The sequence below is a fragment of the Cyprinodon tularosa genome, unplaced genomic scaffold (genome assembly GCF_016077235.1).
Source record: "Cyprinodon tularosa strain WSP-4 unplaced genomic scaffold, ASM1607723v1 ctg239, whole genome shotgun sequence".
NCBI lineage: Eukaryota > Metazoa > Chordata > Actinopteri > Cyprinodontiformes > Cyprinodontidae > Cyprinodon > Cyprinodon tularosa.
Genome location: NW_024038892.1, coordinates 1,292,891 through 1,306,958, shown reverse-complemented (window position 1 = coordinate 1,306,958; position 14,068 = coordinate 1,292,891). Strand labels below are relative to the sequence as shown.

The following is a 14,068-nucleotide window of genomic DNA, read 5'->3' as shown; positions in this document are numbered from 1 at the left end:
TTTTGCTGTTCCACTTGCTTCGTTCTTGCATGAGTGGAAGATACTCCCTTGTCCAACGTCTCCAGAAAAGATCTGCAAGATACTGTGATTGTCTCCATCTTCTTCTTGAATATTGATCTGTTTTCTCAAAGACTCCTGGTGGTATGGTTGCTTTTCCTTTCAGCTGGAGTAAATGGTTTGGTGTTAGTGGTTCTAAATCAGTAGGGTCATTCGATACTGAAGTTATTGGCCTGTCATTTAGGATGGCTTCCACTTCACATAGTGCTGTTGACAGGGTTTCATCATCCAGTGTTTGTTCCTTAAGGACAGATGTGAGGGTCTTTTTGATTAGACGTATTAGTCTTTCCCAGACTCCACCATGGTGAGCCCCAAAAGGTGGGTTAAAAATCCATTTTATTCCCTCTACTAAAAGGGTCTTTTGGATTTTCTGATGATTTAGCTCTTTTAATGCTTCTTGTAATTCCTTTTGTGCTCCCACAAAGTTTGTCCCACAGTCTGCTCTGATGCTCATCACTGATCCTCTTCTGCAGATGAATCTGCGTATAGCATTTATGCATGAATCTGTTGTTAAGAAGTTTGCCATCTCTAGGTGGACAGCCCGACTCACCAGACAGGTGAATATGACGCCCCATCGTTTCACCTGAGCTCGTCCCCTTTTTACTTCAATAGGACCAAAGTAGTCAATGCCAACATGACTGAAAGGAGGTAGGTCTGGAAATAAACGGTCCTCAGGAAGGTCTGACATCTTCTGTTCACCAGGTTTTGCCTGCATGTGTCTACAGAATACACAGCTCTTGATGATTTTTCTGGCTAAGGAGTTTGCATGAGGGAGCCAGAATTTCTGCCTTAGCTTGGAGAGCATGTGGCTCCTTCCTGAATGTCCAACTAGGTGATGAATTTGCTGTAGGATGAGGTTAGATAAATGTGAACCTTTAGGTAGAATGATCGGGTTTTTCTGGTGGATTGGCATTGCGCTTTTGTTTATCCTACCACCAACTCTCAAGATGCCACCATCGAGCATCGGATCAAATTTGAGGATGGTACTTCAAAAAAAGAAAAACGAATTAGACCAAAACATGCATGATTAATACATTTGAATAAAATAAGAAGTCTACCAGAAAAAGTGTAAGAGGGTTTAACTAAAGAACAGAATCTCTAAAAAAAAAAAAAAAAAAAAAACCATCCCCAAAACAAACTGTAGTGTCTGTACAAATCTAAAGCATGTGTTTTCCTCTTCTTCTCCTTCTTGGATTTATTTCCAGTTGGCAACAAAGATTTAGTAGCATTGCCACTTACTAGTATGAAGTGTGGTTCGTGATGGACTATCTACTTAATAAACATATATATATAATTAAGGGGGAAAAAAAAGAAAACAAAAAAACGACATACTTACATATAACTTTCTATTCTACCCGTCTATATCATACACACATTCACCCTCTCTATAATCAAATTCTATGAAATATTTTAGTTTTCTTTCAAAATCAAAACATTATTTGTATATATTTACTCCCCAAATTCTTCCTCAAAATATCTAATAAATTAATCTTTTCCTTAATACATTCAAACTCTCTCCTCATATATCTTCACTCCCTTTCATATTTATGACATTCCAGTATAACATGTTCTATTGTTTCATATTTTCCACAGTAATCACATTTGCCAGTAGTATGCTTTAGAATTTTAAAAAGTGTTTAATTAAGTCCTGTATGCCCAAATCTTAACCTTGTTATCACTCTCTCCTCCTTTCTATGTCGTCTTCCATTTCTTCTTTTTCCTACTACCTTCTGAATTTTATAAAACCATCTTCCTGTTTTTTCTTCATCTCACATTTTTTGCAATTTTTCCATCAATTCTTCTTTAATAATACTCTTTCCCTACGATTAACTTGTTTTAACCGTAAAACTAATAGCGTTTTTAATTGTCCTCTTTGCCATTTATCTGCCCTCTAGTTTCCTTCTACTCCAATATGTGCTGGAACCCCCACAAATACAACTATCAAACCCACATTTTTTATTTTGAATAATGCATGAAATATTTCTAATAGAATATCCATCCTACTATCTGATTGATTATATTTACTTAATAATGCAGAGCTTAGCATGTGTTTTCAAGTTGCTGCCTGACTGTTATATGACCACTGGGGTTTCCATACCATCGAAAATTGAATGGTTTGGGAACATGCGCACTTTTGTCCCTCAGTAATCCCATTTTGAGGAGTTGCGCGTTGCGTCACTGGCTCGTCCACAGTGCTGGGGCTCAGATAGGCTGACCATCCACTCATGCACTCACAGGCGCAGGGAGACGTTCGCGCTCCTTGGGAAGAAACGCGTTTGGGTTTTTTTTTTTTCCATTTTCATCTCAGCTTTTAGTTTATCACTAAAGGATCCAAAGCGGACTGGGAAGCTGCAGCGCTCCTTTTTGTAGGACTGGATGATTTGATTGTCAAGCACAGTGATTCCGTTACGCATCATGTTTGAACGCCGATAATCTGTTTTAAATATACATGACTGGACTGCTGCATCGCCCTTAGCCTTACAGGGCTGTAGTTGCTCTCATTTTTTTTCTTTTTTTTTTATTATTATTGCAGGAACCCCGTTTAGGAGAGGCAACCCTTTGGGTTCAACTGGAGGAACAATCGCGCCCCGGACCATTTAGGGAGGGTTCGGATGAGGTGGTTCGGTTTTAGAAACCCAGCCAACTTTTCATCTTTTTGCTTCCAACAGCAGTGCCATTGGGCATTGCTCAGGAGATGGCGATGAGGTTGTTCTTCTTAGGATTTCTTCTCTGCTTGGAGGTCATGTCTTCTAATGGTGTTACCATAGGTAAGAAGCCTTATTTATTTATTTATTTATTTATTTATTTATTTTAGAAAGCATGAGCACTTCTGTCTGTTAAGGGGAAAAATACAAACAAAACACCCATGCTTAGACCTAAATGGTGATCAAAGCTGTAGGAAAGCGAGAAAAAAAAAAATCTCTGAAGTGGTTCTGTGTTTTCACCAGAACATGTTTGGTACATTTAGGTTTATTCTGGCCTGAAAATCTGCCTGCGTTTGTAGCTGCTGCTGTCTGTGCAGACAGAGAAAGGGCCTCCCTGTGAGGACAGCAGACAGTGAGGTTATTCAATAAATATTCAGCAGGTACCATCACAGCTCAGGCCTTGGCGACATATTTATTTTTGTTTATTTCCCTTCCATCAAAAGGTAACTACATCAAAAATATCCTTTACAGCTACAGTTGGGTGCAGCCATTCAAACCAACCTGCTGCTTCTCCCATGACAATAATAATACACAAAAAAAAAAAAAAAAAAAAAACATAAAAAAACACGCCTGGCATCCTTATCCAAGAAGCGGATGCCCAGATCAGCTTTCGTGTTTGTTTTCACCTACTTTGCGCAAAGGAAAACAATGTTTATCTGCTTGCCTCTTAATGGCGCAGCTTGTCCTGACGTGTTCATGCCGTCCATGGGCTGTCTGGGAATTACAGTTGATGCCAGGTATTCTGGCTGAAGCCTGAAATGAAAAGTCGTGTATTTATCCCCCTTGTGTCCTGGGATCCCTCTTGGTAATTATGAGGTATCAAATGCACCAGGGGCGACCCAAGCCTCCATTGGGCCATGAGCAGCATTTTATTTTTTATTTATTTATTTTATTTCTGCCAGTGCTGCCAACTGCAACAATCAACACTTGATGAAATACTTGATAAGACCACTCCCACACCTACAAGTGTGTTTACAGTTTTCTATTAGTGTGACTCAGTTTGTGTTCCTGAAAGTAAAATAAACGATTACGCAGTTTATATTCCAATAAAGGGTCATGTGGTTCATACTTTTTTTGCTTCCGACAACAAGAAGAAAACAGTAAGAAACAGACATGATTACATCAAATAACTAATGCTTTTAAAATAGACACTACTTGGCAAATTATTTAGCTTTTATAACAATGGAAATGTATGTAAGTATATGCAAAATCACAGAATGAAAACGTCAGTTACATTTAGCCACACATATTATTTTGTTTTCTGTTTACAAAGTCACTGATGACATCATAGTAAAGATCTGAAAACAGACTTGGATGTTAATACTAATCTCTTCCAGCCCACTTGATCGTTCTTGTACCATGGAAAATCTCATCTTAACTTAAGTTAGGAAAAAAAGAAAATCAAACAGAAATATTTGGGTAGAACTCTGATCCCATTTTGAGCGAGGTGAGCTAGTAAATAAGGTCATCTGTGCTCTAGGGTGTCTGTAAGGTTTTCCATCTCTGAAGCCAGTGCTTATTCATCAAGATAAGACACTCATCATCATCTCCATGACAAGCTTATCTTGGGATAAGCTTGTCATGGAGATGTTTTCACTGGTCCTTCCATGTCTGTGTACCAATCTGGTCTCAAGACCAATACATTTTATTTTCATGTATAAGCATTTTTTTTCTACATGATTTAATATATACTGATTTGATCATAAAATGCTTGGTTTTTATTAATATATACACAGAAATCAGTAAACCTGCTAAATAAATTGGATCTTTGAGAGCTCCTTCGTTGCCCTGTGGCCCAAATATAGTACGCTTATTCCTTGGGCCGGCCCTGAAATACAGGGCACATTCTAATTGTTTGGCTATTTTCAACACCATTTCAGTGCATGAAAAGCCACAAGCCTGTAGCAAACATGCCCTGTGTTAGATCAGGCCCTGACTCACGAAGGATAAAGCTCCCTCGCATATTGTTTTAAACGCATAACATGTTGATTTCTGTCACTTCAGTCTCATGTCTGCCAAACGAGCTTGTGAGCCTGCTGTTTTAGCAGATCTTCCATAAATTAGGCCCGCTCAGAATGTGAGCTGTAGCTAAGGTTGCAAAAGTATGCAGGCTCCACCCTCTGCCTCCATTACTATGCAACATCTGGACACAGGGAGACCATTAATCCAACTTATATGTGATTGAAAAGGGATGGCTGAGAGGGAGGAAGGGGGGAGGCAAGCAGAAGAATCAGTCCAGTGAAGCTGATGCATAGTAACTGTACTGTGCACGACTTTTGACCAATCCCTTTTTCTTTTAGTTGTGCCTCTAAGCAGACCGATTCTGATGTAACCCGAAAAGTGGTCCTTACCAGTAGTTTTCCAGTCTCTGAAGACTTTGCTAAGTATTTTCTTAGGACATTTCCATTTGTTTTCAACATTTTTATTTTAGTCTCGTATATCTATTCTTGCCAAACTGATTGGATTGATTCTAAAAGTTTACACACAAAAAAGAAAATTAAGCAGAACTAATAATGAGGCCTCCCGATGTATAGAGCACATCCTGACAGCCTTGATGTTGGTGTGTCCCATATACATAATGAAACCTGTTCGGTCTTGACATTGAGAACGTGCCTAACTACTTAAAAAATGTTTTCCTATTTTGCATTTAAATCTCCAATGACCTAAAAAGAAATAATGTTTTGTGTTGTATACAGATTTCATACATTCTTAGGAGTAATAATTTTGGCGGGGGTTCTAAAAAGTTGTACTTTCAAAAACATTAAAGTTTACATCACACTCTCCCTACAGTTGAGAGAGGAAATATGAGTTTTTCACAACTGTATGCAAAGAGAGGCTTCAAAGAGTAGCTCTGTGCAGCCCCTCCCCCACATATTACTGTACACTTCCCCCTAAGCTAGCTGGAAAAAAAAATTTGTATAAAACCCAGACAGTGAAGGCCTGGATTCTAACTGAGCTCTACAGTGACCCTTACTTGTGTATTTTTAGTTTTTTAGTTCATAAGCTATTTTACTTTAAACCTATTGGATAATTTTTTAAATTTTTGTTTTATAACTTTATTTAAAATTGTGATATTGTTTTCCTTCCTGAGGTTGTCAAAACACTGAGTATAGAATTAGATTTTCGTCACTTGCCAAATCTTGATGCTAATAGAAAAATGTCCATTGACTTTGGTAAATAGTTCAAGTTTCAAAGTTTTATCTTAATCACAAAAAATAAAACTTTTTAAATTTATTTTCTGTTAAGATCACCAAATAATTTTTTTTCCCCACATCACAAGTTCAATTTCTGTCTTACTTCAGTGCCATATTATATATATCTTCAATTTTAGAATGGATACGTTCTCCCACTTATTTTAAAAGCACATAGATGCTAACTTCACACCTTTTTTTGCGTTTTTATCCCTTCTGAGTTTGTAAAGTGAACCAAAGATCCAGTTTAGATAATAAACAATGATCTGGAATTACTCTTTGGAGGATTTTAAATATTACTCATTAAAATTTGTGATTTAAATTATCTGTATTTAATCCAGGATCATCTAGTTCTTATTTAAATAGCATATATTTGATCTAAACGTTTGCAAGTATGCAAAAAACAGTGAAATGACCCATCTGCTGATTGAGAAAACTAATGTTTTGTACTTATTGTCTGTCCAATATTTAATCAGAAACACTATGAAGATTTTCACATGTAACATTTCTATACTATCAAGAGATTTAGTAGAGTTCATTGGGTGTCATTCACCGTAGTAGAAAAATGGCTTCGGTTATCTTTTTACTGTTCAGGAACCACAAAACCAAGAGCAACTGAAACATCTCAACAGCTGTACCTCTTTCATGAGTTGTTTGTACCAGAGGAGAAAGATTTTTATCATATATGTCTAAATCCAGCCGTTCATTATTTGAAGAAGAAAAGATTGGTGGCTTTTTTGTTTTTTAAACAAATTGGGCAACAAACCTTTTATGTATCTGTGTTTACGAGATTCAGTTTCAGACACGCAGAGAATCAATTTATATTTGTACATGTGCAGGTATATTAAGATATTTTTTTTTTTTGAAAAAAAGAATGTTAAAGGGGCATTACAGTTTTCTAATGATGCTGCCCCCTTTGGCCAAAACACAGAACTGCAACGCTCTTCTGCTCGTTCTTGTAGCCCTCGCTCAGTCTTGACAAGGTTTCCTTTTTCCTTTTTTACATTACGTTGAGTTGCCATTGGTGTCTGAGTCGAGCTGGATGTTGGTCGCTTCTGCGTATCCATAAAATCCATCTTGAATGAAACGCGATTGTTTGCTAGGACTGAAACTTTAAAATGGACGAGCAGAAACAGCGTGAGAACGTCCAACCTGAAGTAAATTCGGGGAAACAGGCCACAAGCTTATACATGCACCGATGCTGAACTACTGAGGTCTCAGTCTGCTTATCAAACAATGTTTTCACAGAAACAAAAAGTTCTATTTTAAAGGTATTTTTGAGTAAAATTTTACAAAATGTCTCTTTAAAAAGCCATTGTTTGTTCAGGCGTATTCCATTCCTTTTTTTTTTTTGCCTGTTTTATAGTTTATAGTTTTATGCCCAAAGTTTGTATTGATCTTAAAGACCAAGCTCCAAAAGGTCACATAGCACACTACCTAAAGACATTGCAGGCTTAGGATGCTTATATCTTTGTGTTTATGAGTTGCCACTTTAATCATCCACTGGTTGTTTGTTGAGTAGTGCCTTAAAAATTTAACTTTTTGGAAGTATTGATAAAAAAAAAAACTCATTTGCACAAGAAAACATCTGCAAAACCACAAAACTCCAACTTAAATGGCCAAATTTGATGGTTTTTCATCAAAAATGTCATAGTCAGTTTGACTGTGTGGGAGTTTCAATATTAAATATTATAATGTAAAACGCTGAGGTCTCTCTAAAACACACTATGAGTAAAAAGAATTTCTCAATGTGATCACTGAGCCCTCTCTTTATTGGTCAGCAGTTGACAAAACAGTTTCTTTGGCTTCTTTAATCTAACCTTTGCAAAATGTGGTAATGAGTTAAAATTTTCTCATCAGGTTAAAACAACCATAACACGCTGAATCCTGCAAGTGAAATGTCGAAATGCTCTCATAGGGTGCAGAGATCAAATTCCTGGGTTGCCTGCGTGTTTGCCTGACCCTTTCACCGAGACCCTAGAACCTTCACTGAAAACATCTGCCTCAGAAATTTAACAGCCTTCATCCAAATTCAACAGATAATAGCATTTGGATTACTCTGTTGAACCTTTCAAAGTGGAGGTCACTGGGAGTTGTTTTTGTAATGCTGCTCACCCTGTGCTGTTAGTTGACTGCAAAACATTGCAGATTATTCATATAATCCTCCAAAATGGGCTAAACAAACGCGTATGAAGTAAAATCCTGTTGAGGTTACCTTCCTTTAGGATTTGGAGCATATTTCTGATGAGTTCTGTGCAGGTGTTTTCCATCTTGATCCTCTCCTCAGAGTGAAAAAAATAATGAAGTGATAATGGCAGCCGGGAATTCAGAACTTTTAGTCTGTAAATAGATCCTGGTTTTACCCTCTTATTTCCTGCTCTTCATTAAACTCGACAAGAAGGTAAAACCAGGTAAAGTTGAATGTTTGTGTGCGGTTGCCCACATGTTGGCGTCAGATGGCAGTTCTTGTTTGAGGAATTGCAGGGGTTTACTGTAATTGCTGTTTTCCACTCACTGCATCACTGTTTGCCCCATTTGGAGGCAATTATCCTAAAACGAAAAGGGCTGGCCTTTTTTAATAGATAAAGCGAGTGTAGTTTTTGTCTCTCAGATTCATCTTTTTTTCCCTGGGTTTATAGCAAATCTGCTTTCCTGCTGATTTCTTATCCTGTGTCCTGTTATAAGACTCACTTGGTTTTGAAAGTTTGTATTTTGTTAGCAGCTGTGAAAATAAAGTCCAGTTTTTTTGTGTTGTTTAAGGATGAACCCATCACATAGTGCTTTAGTTCAACCAACTAAATCGCCCCTATTTTTGGGAGACAACCCACTGTCCTTTTTGTTCCCTGGAATTGAGCTCTTCCAGCTCATGCACGTGCACACTGACATGTCGACGGGGGTTGTTGGCTTTGGGCCTGACTGTGGAATCGATTGATCTCAGGATAGTTGGCTGCTTACATGTACTGGGGATGCAGAGGGGCTGATACATGAAGATAGGGTTCAATTTCATGGGCTGCTGCAAAGTGTCAGAGCTGTTTACTTTAATCAAAGTCACAGCCTGCTCTCCTTGGTTTGTGCCTCTAAACTCTGTCGTATTTATGCTAAAGAAAATGTTTTTTTCAAAGCTTACATCCTTAACTTGAAATCCTTTAAAAAAAAAAAAAAAAAAAAAATTTAATTTTCCAAACTGTTGCATTTCACACATTTCTACTCTTCCTATTCCATCACATGCTCTGATTGGGTATAATTTACTCAAAAATGGATGCATTATTTGATTATTTCATCATGGTTTATATTGTTTGGTGAATTTAAATATCCATTTTGACCTTTTATGTAAGAACATGCAAAGTCTTTATGATATGGAAGTTATTGTGCTCGAATTGAATCAGTGCTCTGTTTCTTATTGGGGTAATTTACTGTATCTATAACAGGAATATGCTTTTGTGATTATTATCTTTAATGTTTCTCATTTATTCTTTTTTGCAAAACAGTTTAAAATGTACTGTAAAGGCGTTTAAAAATGCTCTAAATACTATTTTTGGTTTTCTGTTTAATCTTAAGTTCTTATAATCTTAACTTAAGATGTTTTTCTAAGGGATATAAAGTGCATGTTGGCTTATTTATGTATTGTTTGGCATCCCATTGAATAAAAATCAATAAAAACATAGAATCAACATCTCAAGACATTAGCTGGAGAGCCAGTAACTTTCCTCCTTCCTAACTTATTGATTGCAATCCTTATTTGGGGAGGCACTTACATTAAATCACAGTTGGAATCACCCTTCCTGCAAAATAAATCATCCTACTTAGGAACATACTGGTGTAGGTTCTCCTCCCTACCTTTTCCTGATGGCTTCACAAGACTGATTCAAGCCAGAATATGTAGGTATTTAAGTTGCAGTGAAAGCCTAAATTTATGTGGTCCAGCTTACATTTTTTGGCTCTCATATTCTGTTTTCATGATGGTTAAATCTGGATTGGCTGTTCCTCTGTGGTCGCACATAGCTGTGTGAGTCTGCAAAGAGGAGGATGGGTTTAAAAGAAGCAGTTTGTACATGTCAAAGATTTCCTGCCATTTAAATAGGATCTTTTCATCTCTTTGCAGGTTTTTTAAACTGTCCTTTAATTTAATACCTGAGTAGTTTGATCCTGAGCCTGCTAAGGTTTGGTCAGTGGTGTTGTAATATTTAAAACACCAACTTGTATAACATGCTATGTAAACACCAGACTCGGGTTGATCCGCTAAATTACGTGACGCCATTGAACCCAACGTACGTACGTCGATACACCACGGCAGTCGCTTCTGATCTAACAAGCCGAAACAATCTTGTTTACATTCGATAAACGAGGAGCAGTAAGAGGGATTCAGACAGATAAAAGAGTGAAACAATACCGAATATCGACTACACTCTGGCTACCTTACATGTTGCACTTCATTGTTTACTTTTGTGATTTTTGTCGCACTGGTGATATCATCAACACTAAACCAACTTGATGGTTTCACCAGACACGCAGCTGAGGGGGGACAGAGGCCACACAACTTGCCAGCGAGGGTTTAGACCCAGCTTTTTTTTTTTTTTGCCAATGGGAAGGGAGCCAAATTCCGATTGTTAGTGGGTCGACCCATTGTCGAAAAACCCAGGTTAAAGTTATTTTCAGAGGGAAAGTGGCGTGACAATACAACTGTTTTAACTTCATTCTGAGACCTTACAGACTATTTCAAAGATTTTCTCACATATCCTTCAGCCCCCATAAGTACATTTTAAGCTAATGCTTAATTAGTTGATGGAAAAGGAACTGAACTGTTCAGATAACATCTGTAGGGATGTTTTCTCTTATTCGTTTGGTCCAAGCAGAGATAAAAATAAGCTATACTGCTTGATCTAATTGTTGGTAAAACAAGAATGTTTTTACCTGACAAACTTTATGCTCACACTCAGCAGATGCTTTTGCCTCAGAGGTTCCTTTTCTGAAGTGTGTTTACAATGCAGACAGTTTTTTCTCCACCTGTGTTCACTTCCACATAGCTCTTCCAGGTTTCCTTCGAAGATGATTATGTAGATTATGTTTCTGGGACTACCCCGAAAGACTAACAGATGCTAGATCATCTTCTCTGCATCTTTCTCATTTTTATTTTATTTATTCATGTCTTGACTGTCATGACTTTCAACATTTGTTGGTTTTCTGATTCTAAAATATATGAAGCCTTATGTAAGTTGACTACTAAAACGTGGGGAGGTTTAGGTTTATTAGAGATTTTTTGACTCACTCAAGGGGAAAAAAAACCTGACTAAATGCTTTCCTTGTGTTCTTTTAAAACTCTGCCACTTTCAGCACAATAGCATTTTAGACTTTCAAATTTGGCTTTATGTTGATCTAACTGCTGTCCTGTTGCTTTTCTTTCTCTCTAGAAGACATGATCTCATATATAAAGACCATAAAGGGCAGGACTGTTGGTTGATGAGAACCAGGCCTTCCTCATATTGTTCTCATTGCACCCTGACAAGGCCATAAAGACTTAGAGTTCTTTAATTTACTGTATATAAATCTTTAGGCCCTTCCATGCCCCCGTTTTATTGTTATCCACTACAGCATTTGATAGAACTCATGCAGTGTTGATCAGCCTTTTAAATTTCTTAAAGGTCATTGCGTTTGCTCAATACTTGAATGTGCTGCAAAAAAACAGATTTAATATATCACAATGCCTGAACATTAAAGTCTTGTAATTTGTCGGCAGACTCGAGCTCAAGTTGATGTGGCCAGGAACACCATTCTAAATGATGGTGCTTCTAAATATTTCCCTTATATTAAAAGAAAAAGCTATTCCTTTTTTGAGGCTAAGCTCCACACATGAAACCAATTAGAAAGTGCTGGAATGTGCTGCATGGATCTGGAGTTGATCTGTGGAGGAGGATGGCCTTATGTAGGAAGAGGGATCCAAGTGACGCTGGGTGGGGGGGTAGGGGTGGGGGGGGGGGGGGGGGGGGGGGTTCAGTGTTTCATCCCAGCTGGTGATGGTGTCTGGAGGCCTTCATCACTCTGCTGATGAATTGATGCCATAGCGCCATTTACCCGCTGCTGCATCCTGTTCCATCACATTGAGTTCCTCTCAGCATTTGAGATTGCTTTTTTGGATTACACGAAAACAAGGAGACACTTAAGTTGCTTCCTCTGAAAGAACAGATGGCCTTTAGAGTACTTTATCATTCTCTTGGGAAAGACGGTTCTTTAAGAGCTTTGGTCTTTTGTACATTTATGCATTTGCTTTGAGGTAATGCTTTTTTTGCTAGGCAGCTTTCTTGGAGTGAATCCACTGTACACCATTCAAAATGTTATGCAGTTTGGCAGTACTGCAGCAGGAAATGCAGCGTGCACTATATAAGGCTTGGAAGCAGGCTCAAAAGTTAAATCCTATCAACCAACCAAAGCCGGCTCATCCACATTCCAGGAAGTAACTTTGGGTTTTTCAGCTTTATGTATATTAAGGCTCAAGATTTAGACATTTGTTCAGTAAATCCCTCAGTGAGAAAACTGTCAATGAGCTCATGAGACCGTTGGGCTTTGCAGAAAATGTTTTTTAACTATGATGCCATGACCATGTGTTTGATAACTTAATAAGCAATCTTGACCAACATTTTATCTTTGAAATTTTGTGTATTTTGTCAAAATAATATAGGGATAAAAGGCTAATATAGTGTGTTGGATAAGTTAACTTAAAATGCTAAACTCAAGGCATTCAGGAATAAATCCTGCCAAAGAACCGAAAAGGACAGGTGGAAGTCCATTCTCCAGTAGTACAACAACCCTAAGGGTTTGAGTAAATAAGTGTTTTTCATCAGCTTTTGTCAGTAAGATGTACCGATGGTTAACGTTCCAGGATTAATTATAATTGCCTTGGATTAGTCAGCAGTTGTAGTCACTTCAAACAAATCCTGACATCTCTCTTAGAAATATGCCAGTGGGATTTTGAAGGAAAAAAAAAAACTGCTGAAAGGGAAGGTTGTTAGTCCCCCCTCCACTCCCGGTCGGGCTCAGAAGTTCTCCCCTCTGCGGTCATCTTATGCTGGTGCGTAAAACGAAGATATAATTAGAACCCACAATGTTTTATTTCCAGTTTTATGTTGGCCCATAACTAACAAGTTTCTCAGCACAGCTACGTCTCAAATGAACCAGGGACTTTATGTGATCGTCTACATATGGAAAACAGGAAAACATGCCGGGATTTTGGTTGTTCTGGCAAAATGAAGAGCTGAATTAGCTATATTTGCCTTTTTGGGCTGAACTAAAGCAAAACTAATCAGCCTTTTTTCATATTTTATATCTTGTTTTTTCTTTTCTTTTCTCTGTATTTGAGGGACACATTGTTTTTGTCTTATTCTTATGATTTGCTAAATTTCTTATTAACGATTTGACATCAGAGCTTTTCACAGTCCAAAAAATACTATGTCAATCAGTTCCAAAAGGGTCACCCACAGTATGGATTAATTCCTCACAGTCATATATTTCAAACTCTAATTATAATGATTATTGATCACAGCTAACAAAAATGGTTAGATCAGCATTTCCTTGTATGATTTTTGTCAATTATAACCGAACATGCATGGATAAGAAATTTTGTTTCAGTTTGCCTGGAAGCCCCATTCATCAAAATTAATGTAACATCTTATTTTCCAAAATTAACCAAATTCAATTGATATTACTGTAATATTTTATTAAATATCAATAATAACGAGATGATTTGAGAACTACCCCTAATATATATCTGAGCTAAGATGCCTGGAATATTTTAAAATCTATCTCAGAGATCCCTTAAAGTGCATCTTGTAAACCTTTTGCTTGTCATTCAATGTATAAAACATCAGAGATATGCTGCTGTTCTGAGTTGTGAAATAAAAAACTAGGGCTTAATCTCAAGTGCAAAGATTTTGTCTAAATAATGGGTGCATTGGAACTGGATCCACTCAGCTCTTTAGCTTCAATCCTATTGTTTGACTCACACACACTTTGCTGTCACATGAGAAAGGAGCGGAGACTAACCACCATAGCTTGACGGTTAAAGAATGTGATGGCATTGAAACACTGTGCTTCATCGTTCTCTTGTGATTTCAGTCACATCAC

At 37.5% G+C, this 14,068-nt stretch overlaps 1 protein-coding gene across 4 annotated transcripts in view; it reads left to right on the top strand.

Annotated features, from left to right (window-relative positions):
• Nucleotides 1-2,277: 2,277 nt before the first annotated feature.
• lrp1ab (low density lipoprotein receptor-related protein 1Ab) overlaps nucleotides 2,278-14,068 on the top strand; it is a 121,313-nt gene continuing 109,522 nt past the window's right edge. For 2 of the 4 annotated variants that reach the window (XM_038287411.1, XM_038287408.1), the window contains exon 1: nucleotides 2,279-2,825. In XM_038287411.1, the coding sequence (XP_038143339.1) occupies nucleotides 2,753-2,825 (73 nt within the window). In that variant the 5' untranslated portion in view covers nucleotides 2,279-2,752. Of the gene's footprint in view, nucleotides 2,826-14,068 lie in introns of all 4 variants that reach the window. The other 2 variants (XM_038287409.1, XM_038287410.1) reach the window with 2 other exon arrangements.